Raw genomic sequence first — 25,384 nt, forward strand, 5'->3', positions numbered from 1 at the left:
CGTCACATGCGTCTAATCAAGCGGATGACGTTTCGCTGCCACGTTGCGTCATAACTTATGCTTTACCAAATACTCATACATGTTTCAAAAACGACACACTCCTCTCGCACTGGAACGTTTAATCTTGAAGTGGCTGCTATGGTAACAGCACTACTTCCTCCAATACAGCTGGGAAATAACAGATTTAACAATGGCATTGCATTACTTCTTTCAGTGTGAAATTAAGTGGAGATCTGATACATATCTATGTTTATACAGCAATGAAAATCCAGTACACAAACGAGACACATTGTGTTTAATGAAAGGCAGCCAGTTAAAACTTTGGATTGTTCTGACAACCACATAGGCAAAACACCATTATAAATTAACTCAATGACTGATAAACTAGATTAACCACATTTCATAACAATAAAATAAAAAACGTGTATTGGATATAACATTCCTGGTTCAATTTGTCATTAAATGTACCAATACACTTTCAGTGCAAATACTGTATATAAAAACCTTCATGCACTTTTGCTTGAAGCTTTGTATTGACATAAAAAAAAATAAAAAAGGCATGATGAACCTCCATCTACTGAGTCTTTAGTTTTTCATGAAAGAAATTCAAGAGGAGCTCATAGAGAAAGCTGACGATGAGAATGAGTCCAGTGCTGGAGAGAACACCGAATGATAGTAGTGAAAACAGCATGTAGAGCAGGAGGAGAACGAGGAGGGTGCGATAGCTGGCCAGAACCCGCAGGCTGAGACGGACTCGCTGAGGACGTTCCCTCATCTGCCGCGTCACCGGACTCTTCCGCCGTTGCTCCACAACCGAGGTACTGCTCAGGTAGTGCCGTCCTAGTCTGCCCAGGAGGTCCTGTCGAGAACACAGTGCTTCCATGTGGTCTCCCAACTACAAGACACAAACAATATGGTCACATCTGACTGAAATGAAATGCAAAGCAAGACCATAATAAGGTTTAATTTTGGATTACATTGCAGACTGAAGTAATATTCTTACTCTTGCATTCATAAAGGTTGAGATCTGGAACAGCAGTCGAACCAAAAATGCATTTTCGTAGCTCCTGATAGGTTGAAGCTCTGGGTCTCCTTGATATTCGATTTCAAATCGGCGAAGACCATTGATGATCTGTAAAAAAGGAAATTATACAGGTAGAAAATCATTATGATTTGCTAAATGAATATGTTAAAGAAGTTCGCCATTCTCACACTCACCTGCAACCTGCCCAGGTCTGTTAACACAAGGCCATTCTCACTCGGGATGCAGTCTGGCAGTTGTTTAGACGCTCCTTCATTGTCTACAGACGCTACATTGACAATCAGCTGAGACAGCTGCCCAGCATTTAACTGTACAACATAAGAACCAAAATCAACTCATTCACCTTTCATTTGATGTAATTAACTACGTAAATAAATACATGCACCGCCGTTCAAAAGTTTGTGGTCTCTAAGGATCATGTGACACTGAAGACTGGAGTAATGATGCTGAAAATTCAGCTGACATCACAGGAATGAATTGCATTTTAAAATATATTAAAGTAAAAAAATAAAAATGTACACAAATTTACAGACCCCAAACTTTTGACGTACATCCTAAATAAAAGCAGGAATAGACTGACTCTGAATATTTGACAGAGATAGTCCAGGGCTTTGTCCAGGAACTCGTGAGTTTTCTTCACACCCTCTCCCAAATCGTCCATCTCTCCTCCACTAAAGGTGTTGTTGTGATCTAAGGAGCCGACACCAAACCACGAGAGAAAAGAGCTGTTTGCAGCCATTTCCGTAGAATGATCCGATATCCGTTTGGCAGTCTGTCGGGCTTGGGCAATAATCTGGATGAGCTTTAACACCTGCAATTGACAGAAGGAATCATGGTCTATAACCCTGTTGTTTTTTAGAGTGACACACAAAACTAAAGACTCATAACTCCAAAAATATAGCAAGGAGAGTCAAAAGGTAGGTATCGTTTGATAGAACACTTTTCAAATTTTACAAAACATTTGGACATTCTCATGTCGAGAAACTGCTGATAAAAGACAAAAAAACCATATATATAATTTTTGCATATCTTTCTTGTTTGACATCCAATAATTAGGGAAGGAAATACGGTGGAGGGAAATTCTTCTTTGGTGAAGTTCCCCTAAATGTGAGCTGCATCTGGATCAAATTTTGTTGTGATTGCATAAAGTAATCCAAAGTTACAGCATTTGGAACCAAGACAGCCTTTTTGTTCAGCTCTTGACGCCCCCTAATGGGCATTTTTAAAATTGTTCCTCCATGATCAACGCAATAGATGTTAATTTTGGGCTCATTTTAATTGTAATAATATGCTGTAAAAAATTATGACCATTTTCAATAATCTGTGAATGTTTCATGAGCTGTATGATGTTTTTGACACATTGCAGTACATAGTACAAAACATTTTATAGATTATGAAAAAAATTCTATTTATCAGCAAATAACTCAGCACTACTTTGGAGTAAATCAAATTGTCTACATTCATTGTAATGTTCAGACTCTAAGCTTTCAAATTACACCTATTTTGTGTTGATCAAGGCAGTAGTTTTGAAAAATATTAAAAAAATTCGCAGCTAGGTGGCGACCGCGGGGGCAGTACACTCCGTTTTAGAGGGACTACTTAGCACTTGTTAAGAGTTGATCAAAGTACCGCTGGCGGTACACTTCGGGTTTAAGGGGATACTATTCCTTTCTGTGGTAACACCATTCATGAAGAGCTGACTTCTTATTGTATGCATTTAACACTGATTTTGCAAGAAACACCAACTCTTTTTTTAGCACATGTAGAATTAATTATCAGCTTACAGTTTTCCGTAGATCCGGACCAAACATCAGGTTGTACTGGCAGTCCTGCCCTTCCAGGCTATAAACATGACTTTTGACCTTGAAGACGCTGTCCGTCCCCATTGGCTGGCGGGAAGAAAGGAAGCTGCCACCATGTGAAGGTGTCAGGAAGACACGGTTCTGTCGTTGGAGAATGGCATGCTCCGGCTCCAAGAACAGCTGCTCACCTGGAGATATAAACTCATTAATTTGCTCATAAAAACAAACAAAAAACAGTATCATATCATAAGGTGTTGTTTAAAATATAAAATAATATAAAACACCACTCAAAAATCCATTCATTCATATTTCCCCAAATACCTTTCTGGATCATCTCTGACAGATTTGGTTGAACAAAGACTTTGGCGACCCTAAAGATCATCAGGGCGTTTTTGGCATTGACCAAGTCTGTGCGCATGGCTCGATTCAAGAAGACCTGGAAAAGCTTTGTGTACATAAGCAGATTCTCCTGGACAAATGAGGCCCTGTAAATGACAAAGACCAAAAATCTTTTTGGTAAACTGATCTGAAGGTCACATCAACTGCTCTCTGTGAAATATATGAGATACACTACCATTAAAAAGACTGGGGTAGAGTTTTTGAAAGAAGTATCTTATGCTCACCAAAGCTGTATTTGATCAAAATACAGTAAAAACAGTAATATTGTCGAATAATATTACAATTTAAAAATGTCTATTTTAACATATTTTAAAATGTAATTTATTCCAGTCTTCAGTGTCACATGATCCTTCAGAAATCATTCTAATATGCTGATTTGGTGCTCAAATAAAACATACACACACACCGTTTGAACAGTAGTGTATGTAATCCTTTAACAAGCACCCACTATTATAAATACCATTTATCGGGAACAGTTCTGTTCTGGCCATCTGCTTGAGTGTTGTTTTTTTCTCCAGTGTATCTCCAGGGCTGGATGTAACTAAGCCACGTTTCTAGTATCTAAAACAACAAAACACATTGAATTACATTTAATGCATTACTTTAGCATCATGGCCCTCACTATGATTTGAACAGCACATAATGTTTATTGCCAACATATAAAGTAGGCTCCAAATGTCAGTGAGCACTCAAGGACATTTACCGCTCTGAATGAGGCGTCCAAAGGCCAATGACCAAAGCAGTGTTGTAGGAAGACATACAGCTTTTGCTGGACAAACCTCTGCACCACTACACTGTGGGAGACAGAGAGTGGAGGCTTATTGACAGAGCAGTAAAACAGAAGACAGTTCAATCAAGTCCGCAGCACCTGATCGGGTGAATAGCTCCTCTTTACGACATGCCACCTAAGATTTACAGATGTTTTAGTTCTATAGCCTGATCCTCAGGACAAGCTGACAGATGCTATCAGGCTGTAAAAACCCACCGCTTGAGCTCCTCCAGAGGACTGCTGTGGGAGTGTGCAGAGGGCGAGGAGGAGATCGACTCAGGTTTCAGGCTGCTGGAGAAAGCGTGCAGATGCTTGACTAGGAGACGCACAACAAGGACGTGCTCCTCCGTAGGTGTGAAGGGCTCCTAAGACATCATCCACACAACACAAACACAAGTCAGACGTTTAAGATTATATATATAAAAAAAAAATGTAGACCCCATTTATACCTGGTATTAACTGGTTTGACTGACATTTACTTGCAGTGACAGATTATTTGAAGGGCACACATCTTAAGTTCATTTAAGGAGCTCGATTAAATTCATTAATTGTTTTTAGAAATTCCATATAACAATGTATTCTCATAAAAATGTGTAAAAAATGTCCTTGAATCACACTGGTTTTGCTAAAGTTCAAGTATAATTTGTGTTATTAATTTTTAAAAGTTGTAAGTGTAGTAGTAGTAATATGTGAAACTAAATGTTTGGACATTCAGTCATTAATGAGAAGCTATTAATTAGATACAGTTTTGAAATCACTCAAAAAGTTACGACTGCATTATATTCTGCTTATATTGCATATAAGCTTATATACTGCTTATATTCGACAAGGTCAGAACTAATTCAGAAATCCAAAAATAATCGGAAGCTTTTTTGTGCATTATAAGGGTTAAAATAAGAATGAGCTTTCTGCTTGAAATATTATATAAATAAATAAATACTTTTATTTGAATAAAATGTAAAAAGCTAAAAGTGGTGACAAACGTGCCGAAAAACGAGCTCTCTGAATCAAATCACAAGTGGTCACAGTAAATGCAATAGAAACATTTGTTACTACCGGGTGTAAATGTGATCAGTCATTTGTCCAGTTGCGATCAGATCATCTGAGATGAATGTCAATACCATGTGTAAACATGCATCATCCACAGTGTAATAATTTCTCGAAACCATCAGACCAGACCAAACCATTCACAAATTCAGTTGAAACAAGGTATTTAAAAAAACAAAGATATCTGGGCAATTTGGTCTGGATATTCTGTGTGGTGTAGTAGCGTTTGCACAGTTGAAGGCATAAGAACAACCACGTCAAATAAAAGAAAATTACACCAAATAAAAAGAGCAGATCACATAAAATGTAAATAAACATCTCAACGTCACAATATATCCCAATTATTTAAGAGATCACAAGACAAGTTAGTAGTCACATTAATTCAATCACACATTATAATCAGACCAAATCTCCCAACCTACAAACTGGGCTTAAACCTTAGTGTTAAAACCAACCCCTAGTCTAACTCTTATCTAATCTGAGGTTACCTCCAGAAAGCCCGTGGAACTGAATGAAAAGGTAAAAGTACTTGGTATGTGTGGAGGGTCCCAGAGCCTGGTGGGGCGGGGGGTTGGCACAGCATGCTGGACATACTGAGGCGATACTGCAACAACGCCAGCTGAAGGACTCATCACAAACGGGTGGAGGAGAGGGGGAAAGAGAGGAACACGGTGGGGGGGAGGAAAGGAAGAAAAAGGGGAGAGGAGCAGGGCAGTGAACATGAGAATAGAAAGGAAAAAGGAGAGAGAGTGCAATCCGAGAAAAATAGTTGGATATAGTCAGGACCGAAATGGGGGGTGTACAAAAGGAAAGAGAGACAAATCGATATTGACCACAAAAGACACAAATGCAATGAACATGAAGATGATGCAGCTGTCCTTTTCGTACCAAGGCAAACCTCTAGCGTAAGGCTGAGAGGCATTTCAAGATTTTCTAACTATGCAAGTTTGATGAAATATGGCCAAGTGGATTATACTCTTATTAAAATTACACAGAAATTGCTTTGTGACTAACTTTTTCCAAAAGGCAAAACAAATTGAGGAATGCTGCTAACTAGAGTATAAACTATGGCATAAACTAAATAGAAGTGTTTGCCTCAGGAAGCCTGCAACTGTAGTCAAGGCAACCAAGGAACATTATTTGTAATGTAGGCCTTGATTCTCAAGAGGAGTGATGAAGTGTTATATTGCCTTCAGCTTTGTCTAATCTCTATAATTCCAAATAAAACCGAATGGATCTTATGAGAGCAGAAAAGGAGACACTGCATCTTTAAAGTTTTCACCATGAAATATACCAATAAAAGTCACCAATTTACTCTCAAAGTAGTTCATTTTTGCTAAATAAATTCAGGCCAGGCAAACCGAATTATATATTTACACTACAGATTTTTTACTCACTAGAGTTGAACAGTTCACCCCAATTAATGGAAATTTAGTCAGTTTATTAATTTCATTCCAAATCCATATACTGTTATTTTTTATGTAATGTGTTTATAGTCACACACACGTTCAAATATTTAAATCAGCATATTAGAATAATTTCTGATAGATCATGTGACACTGAATCCTGTAGTAATGACTGCCAAAAATTCAGCTTTGCTAACACAGGAATAAAATGCATTAAAAAAAGAAAATAATTATTTTGAGTTATAATATTATTTCAGTTTTTTTTTTAAGTCTTTCTTAAGTTTATTTTTACTTTTGATCAAATAAATGCAGCCTTGGTTAGAATAAGAAACTTCTTTCAAAAACACTTAACATTTTTTATCATCAACTCTACACTTTTGAACAGTAGTATATGAAATGTAATATTACATGAAAAAGAAAAAACAATTGTGTTACATACAACAAAATAACAGCATACAGGTTCAGAACAACATGAGTATGATTAAATAATGATTGAATTTTTCTAATTGGGTGAACTATTACTTTCATTTTCAGTAAACTGGTGACTTTCAGTTCATAATCTCCAGCACAAAGATGTTAAATAAATGATGCAGCACTTAATATGATCTGGGCTGACTGGAGGGAGACTTACACTGATATACTGACTGTAAATAACGCACGGACAGGGAAATAGACTCGGAAGCCAAAGACACCAAAATATTACATACATCCCACAGCCAAAGAACAAAGACGGAAGACATATCAAGAAGCCAGCGGGCTGCATCATGCAGACTCGAACATGAAGCAATAATTATACTGCCAAATATGTAATGTGCTAGTGTGCTTATTCTGCCCAAATCATCAAGCAACAGAGACCACAGTAAATATGAATTAAAAAAAACTGTATTTCTCTTTTATTCCCTTCTATTTCCAGCAGTCATATGAGGGTTGATTTTAACAGGCAAGTTATTGAGGAAATAAAACCGTTCAAGGGAGATTGATGTTCTACACAAAAACTGCTCAACTACAGAAACCACTAGGGGTCCCCAGTAAACTACCAGAGAGCTTTACAAGACGGCCAAAATCACATGAAATGCATCAGCAATATGCTTAAAACAGCCAGCTACAAAAGACACAATTGTTCAGCTAACATTTTTAAATCAACAGCTTGATCTGAAATGAAGCCGATTAGTTAGAAAACTACCATATGATCATCAATTAAAGAGATTACCTCAAAAAAATTTAAAATTTATTTTTCATGACCTTCTTTTAGAAGGGAGGTATTAAGTATACATTACATAATATGCTACAACCAATCTGTAGTGCATAGTGTAATATATAACCTTCATAATCATGTATTGCACAATAAAAATTACATTTTGTTTGCAAATTTTGTAAGAGCAAAAAGAAATGTTTTAAAGAATGGAATAAGCTGGGTCAACTGCAATGTCAAACTCTGACTTGAATAAATAAAATATTTTATATACAAAATAAATATAGAAATAGTTATTTTATGTTGATTTAAGCTAAATTTAAATTTTAAAGTGGTGTAAAATGTTAATTTTAATGAAAACGCATTTAGTATGAAAGTCCTTTAAAGACAAAACCACAAAAGGGAGTTCTGTGGTTTTTAGCCAATCTCCGTTTAGCCATACATTAAGATCATCTATATGCTAGTATACTCAAAAGTAAAAGAAAAATGTAGCGTGCCGTGGATAATACCGGATACACATGACATTAGATCAGTCGGAATGACTGATGATGAACAGGAATCCCACCCCCCCCCCTAAAAATGCTTACAAAAATATAGGATATATCTGTAAACAGAGCACATGTGTGTCATTCACAGAGGGAGAGGAAGCGCATAAATCAGGGTGGGTGTCGTGCAGCAGTCCCTATGCAGTGAAGGGGTGAAGCATTGGAGGGTGGTGGTGTTCAGCCAGCCAGCCGTGCGCAGTGGAAGAAGGGAGTGTGTAGGTTTAAGGGCCTGTATTTTGTTCTTACCTTCACCTGAGGAGACTGCAGCTTCTGGTACATCTCCAGAGAATAGTGATGGAGCCACATTTCCACAAACACCTTTAGAAACACACAACTTTACGCATAAGTACACACCAAATCATTAAGTAAACTCATGAATTAAGAACATGTTTTCCTACCTGCAGAAGCGTCTCTGATCTCCAGATCTCTTGAGCGGCAGGGTCAGCGTTGACTGAGGGCTGATGGGTAATATGACGTTTTAACAGACCGGTGCTGTAACCACCCTTTCCAACATAAGGCACATTGGGAGACCTGAGAGAAAAAGCATATAAAAGCTTATAAAACTAGAGTTTATTTGCTGAGAAAAGGATCTTTAAAAATGACATTGATATACCTCGGAGCAGGAGAGGCCACAGTGCCCCTGGTGTCCGAGAAAGGTGATGGAGGCACATTTCCCTCTGTAGGAAGGAAGTACTTGAGGTAGGTGTCGACAAGCACAAAGTACGCACTGTCTGAGCAACTCCCATGCTGCCCTAGAGGGTAGTTCTGAAAAGATGATTAAACAACATTTCAACGTTCAGTCAATAAAATTGTGTAATGCTTATAATTATTCTATATAATATATTTTATAAAAATGACTGCAGCACGTACCTTTGGTGCCATGAGACTGGAGGCAAAGTTGAACATATAATATTCAAAAGGATCTGCGAAAGATTAAGAACAGATATGTGAAAAAAAAAGATGTAGAGTGATGAAACAGCCTTGTAACAGTTACAGAAAGTTACACACATTTTATTGTAAAACACAAAAGTGAGGGTGAAAAGAACTAAGACGTACTGAGGAATAGAAGGCCTGACATGGGGAATTGAATTTTATTGTGAAACAGAGGGCAATCCGGCAGAACCCCTGCCTGAATGGACAACTTTATAGGACCCTGTACATACAGAACAAATAAATGCAAACATGGTTGATATATTAACGCTTTGAAAATAACATAACTTATACTTTGAAATAAACCAGGGATGATGCGCCAAAACCTAAATGAATACCTTAAACATAATTAATGGACATAATTCCTTAAAACATAAAACTTTTTTCAGTTAATGTGTAGAGCACACTTACCGGCAGATAACTGACTGGAAACTCATACTTGTATTCCTCAGCTTGTAGTTTGTACACCAATTTCATCATAGGACCACTGCTTGAATAAATATATATAAAAAAGAATTATTACAACAGGGCTACATTTTAATATTTACACTACTGTTCAAAAGTTTGGGGTCAGTAAGATTTTTTTAATGTTTTTGATAGAAGTCTTACACAGATTTATTTGATCAAAAATACAGTAAAAACAGTAATATTATAAATGTATGTATGTGTGTATATATATATATATATATATATATATATATATACACACACATATATATAAATATAAATATATAAATATATATATATATATAAATAAATAAATAAATAAAATATATATATATATATATATATATATATATATATATATAAAAATATATATATTCACATAAACAACTTTTTTATAAATATATTAAAACACATTTTATTCCTGTGGTGGCAAAGCTGAATTTTCTGCATCATTACTCCAGTCTTCAGTGTCCCATGATCCTTCAGAAATCATTATAATCTGCTTTTTTTGGGGGGGGCTCAAGTAACATTTCTTGTTATTGTTGAGCTGTTTAATTTTTTTTTGGAAACAGTCAAACCCCTTTTTTCAGGATTTTTTAATAAACAGAAAGATTCAAAGAACAATATTTATTTGAAGTAGAAATATTTGGTAACATTATAAATGTCTTTACTGTCACTTTTGATCGATTTAATTCAATTTAATGCATCCTTGCTGAATAATTCATTTCATTTCTTTCCAAAAAACCAGACAAAAACTTTTAAACAGTAGTATATCATATTTGTACTCTGTGGTAATATCAGTCATACATTCAAAAACACACAGAATACCATAACAAAAAAAAAATTAATAAGAAGAACCTAGGGTCCAGGAAGTCCATGGCGATGTTGTACTCTGCTGCTCGAGCCTGCAGAAACCGAAGATTCAAGCCAGTAAGGATTCCATCCAGGCTACCGAACACGCTCTCCACCAACCAGGGAAAGATCGCATGCAGATCCTAATCAAACATGTATGTCATAAACACAAACAAGACTTTTCGTGACTTTCTTGAAAGAGCATGCCACCCTTTAAATAATCCAAATAAACAGAAGAGCCGACAAATGAAGCGAGAGTACAGGCAAGTGCGGCCAACCAACGCTCAAATGAATCTGAGAAACGCGGTCACAGAGTTCAATACTAAACACACTTCATTCATTCCGACAGCACAGAGTTGAGTCAGGGTGAGGGTAAAGTGGCGGCAGCAGGACAGCAGCTGGTCCAGTGCCATGTGCCAAGCAGATGACACTGCATTTAATCTCTAATACATGGGCAACGGCGCAGCTGCCTTAATGGATTTCTCTGATAAAAAAAAAATAAAAAATAAACAGGCTTTTTGGGTTTAAAAAGCCTGCAACAGATCCTCCATGTTAAACTATAAAAGTGTATCACAACACTGTAAATGATAACATTAATAATAAGTGTACAAATAAAAAGGGGTATTTCAACATTGTCATATGCAATAAATCAGAAAACTGTACCTTTGCAGGGTAATCGTCTATAATTTTGCACAGCTCATGACATCTTTGATGAAGAGGTTTATTAGTCCAGTCTGCCTTTAAATTGGCCTGAAGACATCAAGACACAAAGGTTAGAAAGAATGAACACACACACACACACACACACACACACACACACACACACACACACACACACACACACACATCTAGTACTAACCAGAAGATAACTGGGCTGTTGCAGGGCAGGTACAGCCATGGAAACTCAGACCACAGGTCAACACCAAACCTGAAATGAATGGCAGTAATATAATACAATGACAATCAAAAAAATTCAGCATAACTAGTGAGGTAATGTTACTTCTAGCACTCCCTAAAGTTCCAGTGAACGTTATCAATGAAAACCTGCATATTACATGCTGCTTAAATAACCACGGTCAGACTATCCTTAAACACAACATTTTAATTTGTCTAAATATATTTTTCTCTAATATTACCGTTTAGAAGTTAGCCAGCTAGCTCCACTATCAGCTAACTGTGTAACGTTAGCCTGCACATTACTGAGTTTACCCTGTAAAAGAACTAAACGCTCCATCGAGTTCATGTTCACTTAAAACAGATACTAAACGTGTCAAATAAGTTTTTGAGTACATTACCTCACACGCAAGAGAGAGAGAAAAATATATATTTCTAGTAAATTCCAATAGACCGCGCTTAGACCCAAGAAGAGTCAAAAACGCTTGTTATGATGTCATGTCCGCCGAATAGCACTGTAACAGCGCCATCTATAGGCTGAGAGCAGAGAATGACGTCACAAATAGAAATGAATAGAAATGATCTTCCTGATGAAAATATAAATAGATGCCCTATTCAAACAGTTTTGGTCTGACCATGGCTCTCAAAGATTCCGCAAATGCTACACACTCTTTTAGCTTAAAATAGCCTACATCATTTTTTATAGGCTATAGCTAATGATATTAAAAATGAAAATAAATTAGTATCCCATCTTTTCTACCTTCTAAAAATGTAGTTAGAACAACAACAACAAAACCCTAATATTTCTTAAATATTGTGAGGAAAAATACCTATTTAAAACAAATCCCAGTAATAAGGTTCTTTCCTTGTGTATATGTATTTTCTAGTAACTTTTTTCGAAATAGTTAGGAAGTTTTTTTATATTATTATTATTATTTTTGAAACGAATATGAACAGATACCTCTTGAATATACTGTTATTGTATTCCCAAATATTTACATGCGAATTATGCATCTCGCATAAACTATGAATTTGTAAAACCTTACATCTTTTATTAGGTTTATCAGAGAAAATGTGCTGGATGAACCACAGGCCCATGAGGGAGGATTCAAAGGAACATCAGACTATATCAGTCATAACCCCCCAAATTTGTATGCAAATTAATATATAATATTTGTGATTGTATGAAATTCAGAGTAATAAAGGCAAGACTATGGAAAACATTTGTCAAAGTAGATAGACTTCAAAAAGAACCTGAGGCAGAGTAGCACCGATAGCGCAAACAAAACAGCAGCCTAATGCAATAAAAGTGTGTCACGTCCAACAGCCGTAAGGGTTGTGTAGATATTTCTGTACATCTGCACAGTCAAACATTTGCATATATTCAGTTTGAGTATTTTGCTACTTAGGAGACATAGTGGCAATCTGGATATGTAACCGCAATATTACAAAAAACAATAATCAGTCTTTTTTTTGTATCTGTTAAAATTGTATTATATGAGCTCTCAAATTTGCTCAGTGTTTGAAATAAATGTTAATCTCACCCCAGCAAAACTCAGAAATAACAAAGAGCTCATCTCTAATTCAAAAAGCAGCCATGTCTGTACCAAGTGAATGTGGTTAATAATTACTTTTATATAAGGCTCATCTTGTATTTGAAATACAACAAAATAATGAGGTCTGTATTGAAACAATGTCACTAATGTGGAGAAAAAGTGACTCGGTTTTCATTCATTATTGTTTGAGTCTTGAGATAAATTTGTTAATCATTCCAAGGGAACTTGCATTTAAAGGAGATTGCTTTTTGAGTTGCAAAAGTATTCAAAATGTGTATTAAAAATGAGAGCCACATAATTCAGAAGCAGTTACTGATCTTTCTTCTTTCTTACACCATTCTTATAAGAAGTATGTCTTAGTCTATCCTCATCATGCTCAGTCAACACATTTAACATTACAGAGAAAATATCAAGTGCAAAAGTCTCAATTGTCATTTCCATCTCCATCTGAGAAATCTGCAAACTCTGAATGTAATGATGAATAGATATAGAGATGGCATTTATTTCCCTTAAAGTGGTCATGTAGCCTACTGCATTTTTTGTAATTTTTTTTGACAGTTACAGATTTGAAAAACAAAAAGGCAGGAGCAGAGAACCCTAAACTCCAACACAAAGAACCATTTCAGCATATAATTGGTTCTTCAGGACACTACAGTTCTAAATAGAACCGTTACTACTTGTAAAGAACCTTTAAAGAACCATCTTTTTTTAGAGTATATGATTGGGTAACCATTTTGCATATTAACATATTTTCAACATCCCCAACATTACACTTGTGGAATTGTTTTGAAAACTTCCGATGTTGAAAATGGCAATAGGTGAAATACAGCCATACATGTTTGAGCCAGAGTCTGATCCTGAATCAAAAGACAAACCTTATACTCCATGCGACAGAGCAGTCATTTATCCCATATGTAGCCTATTTGTGAGGTATAGTTATTGCATTATACTTTCTTTTTAAAACAAAGACAGTAGAAAGGTGTTTCTCTCATTATATATTTGAAACATTTGCCAAATGTGAAGCATTTATGCATATTACATAAGCTTTATAAGTCTTGGTTGTTTAAAAATAAAGTTTAAGTACTGAGTTACCACAGTTATAGCCTATAGTTGACAAAAGATATATAGGGTGTTTTGTGTAAATTAATTATGAATGAATGTAGTTTATTGCACTGTCGGTCTTATATTCTTAAAGATAAAGTTTATCCATGCTTTTTTAATGTTAGGATCACAAGGAAGGCGATGCAAAGACTGTTTTTCCACAATTTGACACTGCAAAACGTCTTGTAGGCTGTTGTTTTGTTGCTTGGGTAATCCTGTTTGCGTCTGTCTTGTATTTCTTACTACGTGACGTGTGAATTGGTGGGCGGTGATGTAGAAGAAGGCGCTGATCTTCTCTTGCAGAGGAGGTCTTTTGTCGACCTATGACAAATTAAATTTGAATAAAAAGCACATTCATTTTCAAAATACCTGTTTTTGAACGTAACAACGTGTCACCATGTAAATGATACCTTACACTGTTACACTCCTTCAAACAAAAGCATTGTGTGTGAAATATTCTCAGTCAGTTGAAAGCTTTGTCATAGATACCAATCAAAACACTGTGACTTTTCTTTCATTCTGACTCTTTACATTATTTTTACTCTCTTTTGCCACTTTTTTTCTTCACTTTGAATTGTGGTCTAGATAAATAAAGGCAACTGCTGCAGTTTCATCCCCATTGCCCCTAAAGTAAATTGGCCCTTTATCAACAGCAGGCCTCATCTATCAGTGCAAAGACGGGTATTGAAATTGCTCTGCTGGCCACAAATCAGGCCAATGGATCAGTCCCTTATCTGGAACAAGGCCGTCATCACTCTCCAGTGGGAAAAAGAGGAAGAACCCTGGAACGAGGACCTTTTTCATCGCTGGACTGATGGATGTGACCCCCCCTTGACCCTTGGATGACCATGATCACCTGGTGTGAAGTCACATCAGGGGCTGGTAATCAGGGCCATTCTCTATCTCTTTTAACTTCCTCTTCAGCGGGTCAATGCAAATAGATAAAAGAAAAGTCATTCAGGACGAAGAGCAGGAAAAAGCCTGTTCAAATCCGACTGGAAAAATGAAGGCCACTGTTTTAATCAAACTGGTTCCTATAGTTTCATCGTTGAGTTTTGATTTATACGCTTGATTTTCTCTTCTGATGGACATTTGACACCATCATATATAAAAGTATACAAATAAAGCAACTGGAAAAATAATTTTCACCATAAAAATTGATCAGGATTGATGAAATGCCATCGATCATGTCATGATAAATAACGTACTCGGTTACTAACGTAACCTCGGTTCTCTCTAGAAGAGGGAACGAGTACTTGCGTAAGATATCTTACGCTAGGGGGAAACCTCTTTTCCTCGAGATATTGAAGCCAAAAATTATCCTTAATTTTGCAATAATGTAAAACGCATTGCAGCAGCATGCAGACATGGGCGAGACAGCTCGCGCGCCCATTGGCTGCTCTGCGGCAACTGCACCAGCCTATCGATAGAGGCTCCTCATGACGTCAGAACCAATGAGGGCGCTTCGCGCCCATTACGTCATGTCCCGCCGAAATCGGGTGGGGCCAGGGCTATAAATACGGCCCAGAGAGGCTGGTTTGGTCAGTTTTTCATCGCTGAAGCGAATCAGAACATGACGCATGCACGGCAAGATACGCAAGTACTCGTTCCCTCTTCTAGAGAGAACCGAGGTTACGTTAGTAACCGAGTACGTTCTCTTACGAGAGGTCTCTCGTACTTGCGTAAGATATCTTACGCTAGGGGAACACAATGTAAAACGCCGTGCGTGCTTGAGACATAACACTAAAGTCCCAAGGGCAGGTGCCCGGGGCTCATACAGTGCCTAATCACAAGGGACTCACAGAGAATCCGGGAAGAGGGGCTAGAATAGCATCATTCCTGTAATATTGAGCTCTGATAAGAGCATGTTATATCAAGTGTTCCACACAGCCAGGGCGAACTCAGCCTGGACTGGTAAATATGGGGGACTTACGTACTGCCCACAGAAGTATATAGGCGATCAGTGATCGACGCTCTAGCAGTTTCAGCATCCCGAGCCGACAGCATCGGGCGGGCAATACTGAAAAATTAAACCGAGAGCAACCTAGCTTGCAAAGCGGGAACCTCGAGGTTATAAAACCTTATAAATGTAGACGGGGAGGCCCAGCCTGCCGCCCTACAGATATCTTGCAAGGCAATCCCACTGGACCAAGCCCGCGACGAGGCCATACCTCTTGTGGAGTGCGCTTTGAAACCTATCGGGCATTGCAGGCCCTTGGATGTGTAAGCTAGCGCTATAGCATCAACTATCCACCTGGATAGACTCTGTTTTGACGCAGCTAGTCCCTTAGAACGTCAGCTGAACAAAACAGAGAGCTGCTCCGTCTGTCTGAAAACAGATGAGCGAGACACAAAGGCTCTTAACGCCCTGACCGGGCAAAGGAAGCCTGCGTCCCCTTCCTCCTCAGATACCGGCAGGGCCGACAGGGAGATAACCTGTGCCCTAAACGGTGTGTTGAGGGATTTAGGAACATATCCGTGCTTTGGTTTGAGTATGACTCTCGAGTCATTCGGCCCAAACTCCATACACGTCGTGCTCGCTGAGAGCGCTTGCAAATCCCCTATGCGCTTCACTGAAGCGAGAGCCAGAAGAAACACTGTTTTGAAAGACAAGGGTTTCAGGTCTATTGACTGTATTGGCTCGAATGGGGCACCTTTCATGGCTTCCAGAACCGTGGAAAGGTCCCAAACGGGAACTGAGGGTGGTCTGGGAGGGTTCAGCCTCTTAGCTCCTCTAAGGAAGCGAATTACCAGATCGTTCCTTCCTAATGACTGGCCAAGCGGTGGTTCAGCGAACGCTGCTATGGCCGCCACATAAACTTTGAGCGTGGATGGGGTTCTGCCCTTATCCAGAAGCTCTTGTAAAAAGGAGAGAACCTCCGGCACCCCACAGCGTGAGGGTGAAGTGCCACTCGCTGTACACCAGCTAGTGAACACAGACCATTTTGAGGAATAGAGCCGCCTCGTAGATGGAGCTCTAGCCTGCGTGATCGTGTTTAACACTCCCGCTGGGAGGTTAATGGGTACCCGTTGATGGCCCACACATGTAGGGACCAAAGCTCCGGGCGAGGATGCCAGATCGAGCCGTTCGCCTGCGAGAGGAGATCCCTCCTCACCGGTATCGGCCACGGGGCGGTACTCGTCAGCTGCCTCAGGACTGGAAACCAGACTTGGTTTGTCCAAAATGGGGCGACGAGTAGCACTGGGCATCCACTCTCCCTGATTCGCTCTAACACCTGGGGTAGGAGCGTGACAGGGGGAAACGCATAGAGCGGGCAGCGGGGCCAGCATGAGCCAGCGCATCCCTGCTCTTGGAGAAGAATTCCTGACAATGAGCGTTCTCTTGAGACGCAAATAGGTCTATTTCCGCTCTGCCAAATGTCCTCCATAGCATTTTGACTGTCTGTGGATGTAAAGACCATTCTCCTGTCGGCAGATTGTTTCTGGACAGTCTGTCTGGTCCCACATACAGATGGCCGGGCACATACGCTGCCCTGAGCGAGCGCAGGTTGTGCTGAGCCCAGACCAGGAGGCGTTCCGTCAGCCTGTGAAGGATTCTGGATCTGATACCTCCTTGGTGATTTATATAAGCCACCACTGACATGTTGTCCGAACGGACCAAGACGTGGTGTCTTTTTATCTGGGGACAAAAAACGCCTCAGCGCGTTGTCGACTGCCATCATTTCCAGGCAGTTTATATGCAGAAGCTTTTCCCGTTCCGACCACTGGCCGAATAACGGTCTGCCCTCGAGCAGCGCTCCCCATCCCGAGGTTGAGGCGTCCGTAGACACCACCTTCACACTCAAGGAAGTCCCCAGGCTTACACCTGACCGGTACCAGTCGGTCACTGTCCAAGGTTTCAGAGCTGCGACGCATTTCTGATCGACCTTGAGGCGCGCGAGGTCCAAGCTCTGCGCGGCGCGCGCTTTCAACCAATACTGCAGCGGGCGCATGCGAAGCAGACCCAGCTGAAGCACTGAGGATGCTGAAGCCATGAGACCCAGCATCCTTTGAAACTTTTTGAGCGGGACTAAAGTGCCGTGGCGAAAAAATCTCTGTCATGCGCTGAATACTTAGTCTGCGCTGCGGCGACAGCTGTGCTGTCATAGACAGCGAGTCCAGATCTGTGCCCAGAAAAGATATTTTCTGACTGGGAGACAGTGAACTCTTTGCCCAATTGACTGTGAGACCTAAATTCTCGAGGTGATCGAGTAATATGGTCCTGTGTTCTATGAGCTCCGACTGTGATCGAGCTAGAACCAGCCAATCGTCCAAATAATTCAGCACTCGTATGCCTCGGAGCCTGAGGGGTGCGAGCGCTGCATCCATGCACATCGTGAATACGCGAGGTGCCAGGGATAGGCCGAATGGCAGGACTGTGAACTGATATGCCTGGCCCTCGAAGGCGAATCTCAAAAATCGCCTGTGACGTGACGCTATTTGTATTTGAAAATAAGCGTCTTTCAGATCTATCGACACGAACCAGTCCCCTTGGCAAATTTGCGAGAGGATTTTCTTGGTCGAGAGCATTCTGAACCGTCGTTTCAGAAGTACTTTGTTTAGTCGTCTTAGATCTAAAATGGGTCTGAGACCCCCGTCTTTTTTTTTTTTTTTTTTTGGTACCAGAAAATATCTGCTGTACATGCCCCCTTCGCTCTGAGCTTGTGATAGGGGTTCTATAGCCCCTTTGCTCAGTAACTTCGCTATTTCGGCCCGAAGTAGGTGTGCTACTTCCTTTTTCACCGTAGTATCGATTCGCGCCGCTTTGCGTTGCGGGCGTCGACCGAAATGTAGCGAATAGCCTCTTTCTATAATGTCTAGCACCCACTTCGAAACCCCGGGTAGCCTTGCCCATGCGTTTGCACGAATGGCTAGGGGTTGAATGCGAAGCGCGCTCTGGTCGCTCAGCGACAGAGGGGCTTCAGTGTGCTGCAACATAAGCGTCGCGCTTATGACATTTGAGGCAGGGGGCGCGCTGATAACAGCGGGCAGATTGCCCGCGCTCGACTCCTCTGCGGTGGTCAATCGAGAGGGGGAGGGCTGGGCGAGTCCCGTAAGACCTGTCATGTCCATGTTTGAATGTGGGCGTGGGATAGCGGGCACATTTACAACACTGAGAGCATTGTCTGCCTGAGCAGAGCGAATGCATGTTGGTTTCGTTTTACAGAAACCTTGAGACATGCAGAACGTAGTGTTTGTGGGCACTGGGCAGTGGGCACATTTACCACATTTAATGCGCAATCGATCTGGGTCGATTTCATGTGCGCGAGCCCTGTGTGACGGGCTGTGTTTCTGTGTAGGAATGAGCACTGGGCATTTTGTCTACACTCATAACACCATCGGCCGTGGCCGGAACACCAGAAAATACACTCTATGGGATTTATCTGGGTAGCCGTAAAAGCGGCGTTTGTGTGCAGGCAAGCGGGCTGTGTCGCCGACTTATTTACTGCAGAATACACTGGAACAGTCGCATTTACTGGAACTGAACGAGCGAGAAGTTGCCATAGTAACAGAGAGCGTCAACACGCTGGCGTTTGTTTGCAGGTGTGCGTGTATTACAATAGACTCGTCCACTGCAATATTGACATTTTCCAGAGAAATGTGTGAGAATGGAGGTAGTGACACACGGAAACCATAGAAACGGTGCTTGGGTGCAGGCGAGCGGGTTGTACAACGCGCTCGTTGGCTGCAAAAATACACATCTGCAGTCGCCTTTTCAGGGAACTGACAGAGCGAGCATTGACGGCAAAAATTTTTTTTTTTTTTTTTTTTGCCGGTAGACCTGGGATCGAACGCGGGTCTCTCGCGTGAAAACCTGAGAATCTGCCACTGGGCCACAGGGGAAGACTCAAAGGAATTTATATAGCGCGAGTATTATCAGAGAAACCTGTGTTTCTGTGTAGGAATGCGCACTGGGCATTTTGTTTACACTCATAACACCATCGGCCGTGGCCGGAACACCAGAAAATACACTCTATGGGATTTATCTGGGTAGCCGTAAAGCGGCGTTTGTGTGCAGGCAAGCGGGCTGTGTCGCCGACTTATTTACTGCAGAATACACTGGAACAGTCGCATTTACTGGAACTGAACGAGCGAGAAGTTGCCATAGAAACAGAGAGCGTCAACATGCTGGCGTTTGTTTGCAGGCGCGCGTGCATTACAACAGGCTCGCTCACTGCAGTATGACATTTCCAGTCGCCTGAACTTCAGAGGGGAATGAGAAATGTGTAAGAAATAGAATTCGGCCCGGCCGCAGCGGGACATTATCACTCTTTTCTCCTTTCGCCAGTGACGCACGGGAACCATAGAAACGGTGTTTGGGTGCAGGCGAGCGGGTTGTACAACGCGCTCGTTGGCTGCAAAATGCACATCTGCAGTCGCCTTTCAGGGAACTGACAGAGCGAAGCATTGGAGGTATAATTAATCTGCCGTTAGACCGAGATTCGAACTCCGGTCTCTCGTGTGAAAAACCAAAGATTCCGCCACTGAGCCACAGGGGAGAACACAAAGGCTTTCAGATGCACGAGCATATAAGAGCGTCAACATGTTTTCTTCGGCGTTTGCCGCGTGAATGGGGCACAGAAGTAGCTTTCTTGTACGTAAAGAAAACTAACCCCGACCGTCCGCTTCCAGCCTCCCCTGTGAACGGCGCCTTTTGCGCGGCTCGAACAGAGGGAGAGCAGGTATCATCCTCCAAGCAGGCAAGGCAAGCGGGCGCACCGGCGAGCTTTGCGGGTTGGGGGGGGAAAGGGGCGTCTTGAAAAAGACGCCCGGCTCTTTTAGTGCAATGAGAGTGTGTGTCGCGGCGGCGAACACACACACATACACAAAACACAGTAACAGAGAAAAGGATATGTACGCCGGAAAGCGTCAGCAGAAACGGCGACTGAAGGCGGCGAGATGTCGACCAGCAGCTTCAGATGCACTAATCCCGCTGGGTGCTTGCAATCAGACGGCGCGGCTTCCTCTCAGGATCCAGCGATGCGTGAGCCCGCTGAAGAGATGAAAAACTGACCAAACCAGCCTCTCTGGGCCGTATTTATAGCCCTGGCCCCACCCGATTTCGGCGGGACATGACGTAATGGGCGCGAAGCGCCCTCATTGGTTCTGACGTCATGAGGAGCCTCTATCGATAGGCTGGTGCAGTTGCCGCAGAGCAGCCAATGGGCGCGCGAGCTGTCTCGCCCATGTCTGCATGCTGCTGCAATGCGTTTTACATTATTGCAAAATTAAGGATAATTTTTGGCTTCAATATCTCGAGGAAAAGAGGTTTCCCCCTAGCGTAAGATATCTTACGCAAGTACGAGAGACCTCTCGTAAGAGAACACCCTGAAATCATGGTGTTGAAAACTCATTCATCAAAATGAACACCCAAGGTCAATTTTTGCAGAGAGAAAATAACCATTTATGTTTGAATTCCTTCTCATATTAATTTTACAAGAGCTCAATAAATAATTGAACTTAGCAAGTAAAAATTATCAGAAAAACCCCTAAAACAAAACAAAAAGCAGGTGGCTTGAAAAAGCAGTCCACTTTAGCTTATGTAGTATTCTCTGATTCATGAAAATGAATGGTTTTATGATACAAAATCAAGCCAACAGGACTTCTCTGCAGCACACATCTTTATTGTAAATTATTTGCAAATGAAGTGGTTGATCATGGAGGAAAGAGGGCTTAAAAATTACCAAATAAATACAAAAGGGCATTTGTGTGAAGCTGTTGCTATTTCCTCAGTGTGTGGCGTTATCAGTCCCTCAGGACAGGAAGAGGACCTTTCCCCTGTTCAGTCTAAATAAAATGTATGAGCCAGATTTTGAGTGGCAGTGAATGCCCCCAGAGAGTTAACAGTGAGGTGACTCAGAAAGAGGGCTCTTAAATGAGAGCATAGACAAAAATATATCTATTTTTTCATTCTCTTATCAGCTAGTGTGGTGCTGTTAAAATATTCTGGAGAGAGCTTGAAAAATGGCCCTGGGTTCTCCCATTGAATTGAAAAAAGTGCAAAAAGTGAAACAATAATTTTAGATTCCCATCAACACCTAGAAAAAGTTTTAATCTTGTATGGAAATAAAAAGGCTTTTTTTATTGTATGGCTCTTTTGATTGGTCAATCAGAGAATTCAGCGTTCGTTCAGATCGTCGCCCTGAAACTATTCACTATTTTAATGTCTCTCGTAGCACTCTCGTACAAACGTCTTTATTATTGTTTGTAGTGAAAATAACCGTAGATGACTTCAGATCTCATATTACTGTAATAATGTTATGGTTATGGTTATTGTTTCAGTGTTTGTATTGTTGCTAGACCAATTTTTTTTTACGCATTATAATGTTTTCTTAGTGAAAGCTTTGAGTTGATATACTAAGATTTTAAGTAAGGAATAATTGACTTCAGGCCGTTGAATTATTAGAAAAATAATGCACACCCGAGGTGTAACGGCCACTCCGCTTCGCGTCGTGACCGCATTACCACCTCGGGTGTGCATTATTTTTCTAATAATTCAACGGCCTGAAGTCAATTATTGCGCTTATACTACAGTTACCACACCTCGAAACATTGTTCAGATTATGTATTTCAAGACGTTTGTAAAGTTTTTGTCATTAAAACGCTCTTGTATATAGGACTAATTTCTTACGCATCTAATCCCATGCCTCCGTTGCTAATTCCAAAACGTAATTTCAGAGTTAGTAACGGAGGTTTGAGCCGCTGATAGCAGACTAATGCTGGGGACACACGACTAGCTGACACATTCTCTGACTGGTTTCATCGACTGCAGCAGATTTTAAACACCGACTTTGAACACAGACTGAACGCGCTGAACACGCGTTTGGTCATGATCAGTCATAAGTATCAAATTACATTCATAACCGTCCTTAAAGTGTGTTTCCGGCTTTATGCAGTTATTAATGCAGTTATTAGAGAGAGATGTTGCAATAATGAGACAGAAAAGCATGTGCGTCAATATTATTATTTATTAATTAATTCAATTCGTTTTAATTAATTCGTTAATTCTTTTTTTTCTTTCTATTATTGACAGATGACAATAGACTAGCCAAATAAATGAAACCCAAAGCCCTTTTAACAAGTAGGCCTATCAATAATTATTTATTTGTTAAATTATCTGCAATAAAAATCCGTGCTGCAGGACTATCCATTTATTTAGCCTATAGGCCTATTCAGTTTAATTTTCTATTGATTAGATAGGACTTTATAGTTTATTTATTCAAATTAAACTGCATGTTTCTATTGATTGTGAAGCTAGACATTGAAAATTGCAAATCAAGCGCATGGGGCGAAATGCTTTTTCTTGTTATGAATTGTATCCTATTTTCCGTTATTACAGTTGACTACGCGAAGTGATATGGAACTGTAATGCGGTCAAGACCTGCCTGGAACTACTTTAGCCGTGCGTTTCCCTGAAAATAATGCACACCTTAGAACGTTCGTCAACCAATCAGATTCAAGCATTCAACGGCCCTGTAGTATAATAGCCTATAATTCATGCCAAATCAATATTTCATGTCTGTTTTTTTAAATGTTTTTGGTGGGTGAGTATATCGCAAAATAAACCAAATGTACATTATGGGTTATGTACTGAATTTAAACACATAGTATACTGTAGTTTAGCGTAATATAGGCCTATGGGTACACTAAAAAATAGGCCTGTGTACTGTGTTAGTATAAGAATATGAATCCATATGAATTTTTCAGAGGTGTTTCTTTAATTACGCATTGCATTGTGTTGTGTTTTAGGGTTAAAGGAAATGTCAGTAAACTTAATGGAAAATGTCCTGGAAGAAAATTACAAGTAGTACCTTTTCTGTTTTTGCACAGATTCTTTTTTCTTACAGTGTATTTTGATCTGTTCATTGTACTGGTACCTTTAAACTTTAAAATGAATCTTGCTTAGTCCCTTGAATTCTCTTGCACATCTGAAATATGTCAATAATGCATGAGATGCTTAATTTGATGAAAGAGCAGTCAGCCGTATTTATCTACCCAATCACGGTTCACTGCAATTATCGCATCAAAATGTGATGACACAACAATCTGTTCTCAACAGCCATGACAGCGAGTCAATGAAATGCATGTTTTACAACGTCTAGCTGAGATAACTGTCTGTGCACAATATTCAAATAATTATGAGAAGGCTTTTACACCATCCAACAAACAAATCAAATCAAATTGAAAGCATAACAAATATTTCACTTCCCAAGGAAAATAAATGCATCGATCCACAGCTAAATTAAAAGATTATTTAACATTAAGAGAGAAATTAGGTCTTTGTTCCTCATTTGTAGGGGTGGGGGACTGGTAATGTGGATCTATTGGGACAGAAGAGGTCTGGGACAGAGCAGGCAGTCCATCTTCTCTTTATAATGATTACTTTAGCTGAAGGCTGTGATGGGGCTGGATGTCACAGTGAGTTTTGAGTCTGGTGAGTTTTAGAGTCACTGGCCCTTGGCTGTGTGATGGCAGGACTGTACTTTTAATGAAAACAAACTTTAGCCGCATGTCTATGATGGTAAAATCAAGACTGATGACCAGTGGACATTATCACCTCAGGTCAAATGAACTATTATTATTTATTTATTTTTGTAATGGAGAAAATGTACAGATTAGATTAGGGTTAGATGATGTTTTACGTCTTATTATGCAAATAAAAGGACTTAAAGGAATTGAATATGTATTTTGTTCTACAGAATAAAATGTAAATTTGGAACCTACAGGTTTGGGACAACTTACTTGTTTAAAGTGTCCATATTTTAAAGGAACCGTATGTAAGAAATGTATTTCAATTAATCATAAAATGGCCCTGATATGTCACTAGACATTAAGAAATCATGTTCATTTCAAATACTTATATCACTGACAACAGTAGTCTGGCCAGGATATTGTCATTTGAAGTTGCAGCCCTCAACTGATGTTGATGTTGTCATGTTGTGTTTTGGCCTGAAGCTCCACCCTCCGGCTATCTACCAATCACAAAGTCAGTAGTGTTTCGGCATCCGAGTTGCCAGCTCTGCTCTAGTTGCAGCTGCAGCTACAAACGTGTCAGATAAAAAATGTCTAACGTTACGAAACCTAAAAGACCTCGTTATGAATCCGAAATACGTCGTGACAAAGTCCGAAAATAAAACAAGGATTTGTATAGGAGATGCCTTTGAAAGATGGAGACGGCTGAAAACGGAGAAGAATTTGATCCTGCAGCCTAACTGGCAACCTAGAGTCAGTTTTGACCACAATCTTACATATGGTTCCTTTAAAGGTTCCTTTTGTTTTGAAGGTCTCCCACAGTAGGTTTGCATGCATTTAATGTAAAAAATCTCATAATATACATTGCAGCATCACCTCTCTTGTCACAGTGTCTGAAACAGTTTGATAAATGATACAGTCTCTAAACC

General features: G+C 40.0%; 1 protein-coding gene across 4 annotated transcripts; it reads right to left on the bottom strand.

Annotated features, from left to right (window-relative positions):
- Positions 1-281: 281 nt before the first annotated feature.
- Positions 282-11,851, bottom strand: smpd4 (sphingomyelin phosphodiesterase 4). 4 transcript variants are annotated; one of them, XM_082141926.1, is made up of 20 exons: positions 11,727-11,851; positions 11,291-11,359; positions 11,095-11,181; positions 10,438-10,574; positions 9,544-9,619; positions 9,259-9,355; positions 9,073-9,125; positions 8,816-8,967; positions 8,601-8,733; positions 8,449-8,520; positions 5,589-5,678; positions 4,229-4,377; positions 3,947-4,037; positions 3,704-3,804; positions 3,166-3,329; positions 2,827-3,032; positions 1,623-1,853; positions 1,219-1,350; positions 1,004-1,132; positions 282-895 (listed from the first exon to the last, which is right to left on the bottom strand). In XM_082141926.1, the coding sequence occupies exons 2-20, from the start codon at positions 11,327-11,329 to the stop codon at positions 575-577; spliced, it is 2,460 nt and encodes an 819-aa protein (XP_081998052.1). In that variant the 5' UTR covers positions 11,330-11,359; positions 11,727-11,851; the 3' UTR covers positions 282-574. The 4 variants fall into 4 exon arrangements, with proteins under 4 accessions (XP_081998052.1, XP_081998051.1, XP_081998054.1 ...); XM_082141925.1 differs by having other exon boundaries at positions 9,544-9,622; XM_082141928.1 differs by lacking the exon at positions 5,589-5,678.
- Positions 11,852-25,384: the final 13,533 nt, after the last annotated feature.

Source organism: Leuciscus leuciscus (genome assembly GCF_965113295.1).
Source record: "Leuciscus leuciscus genome assembly, chromosome: 16".
Taxonomy (NCBI): Eukaryota; Metazoa; Chordata; class Actinopteri; order Cypriniformes; family Leuciscidae; genus Leuciscus; species Leuciscus leuciscus.

What these genes read in the sequence shown, in the direction of transcription:
- smpd4 (XM_082141925.1), bottom strand. Translation starts at nt 11,329, where the DNA reads ATGGCTGTACCTGCCCTGCAACAGCCCAGTTATCTTCTG. An exon ending in TTCCAGTCAGTTATCTGCCG is followed by an intron (nt 9,356 to 9,543) that starts GTAAGTGTGCTC and finishes CTGTATGTACAG; the next exon opens with GGTCCTATAAAGTTGTCCAT. An exon ending in TGCAGTCTCCTCAGGTGAAG is followed by an intron (nt 5,679 to 8,448) that starts GTAAGAACAAAA and finishes TGAGTCCTTCAG; the next exon opens with CTGGCGTTGTTGCAGTATCG.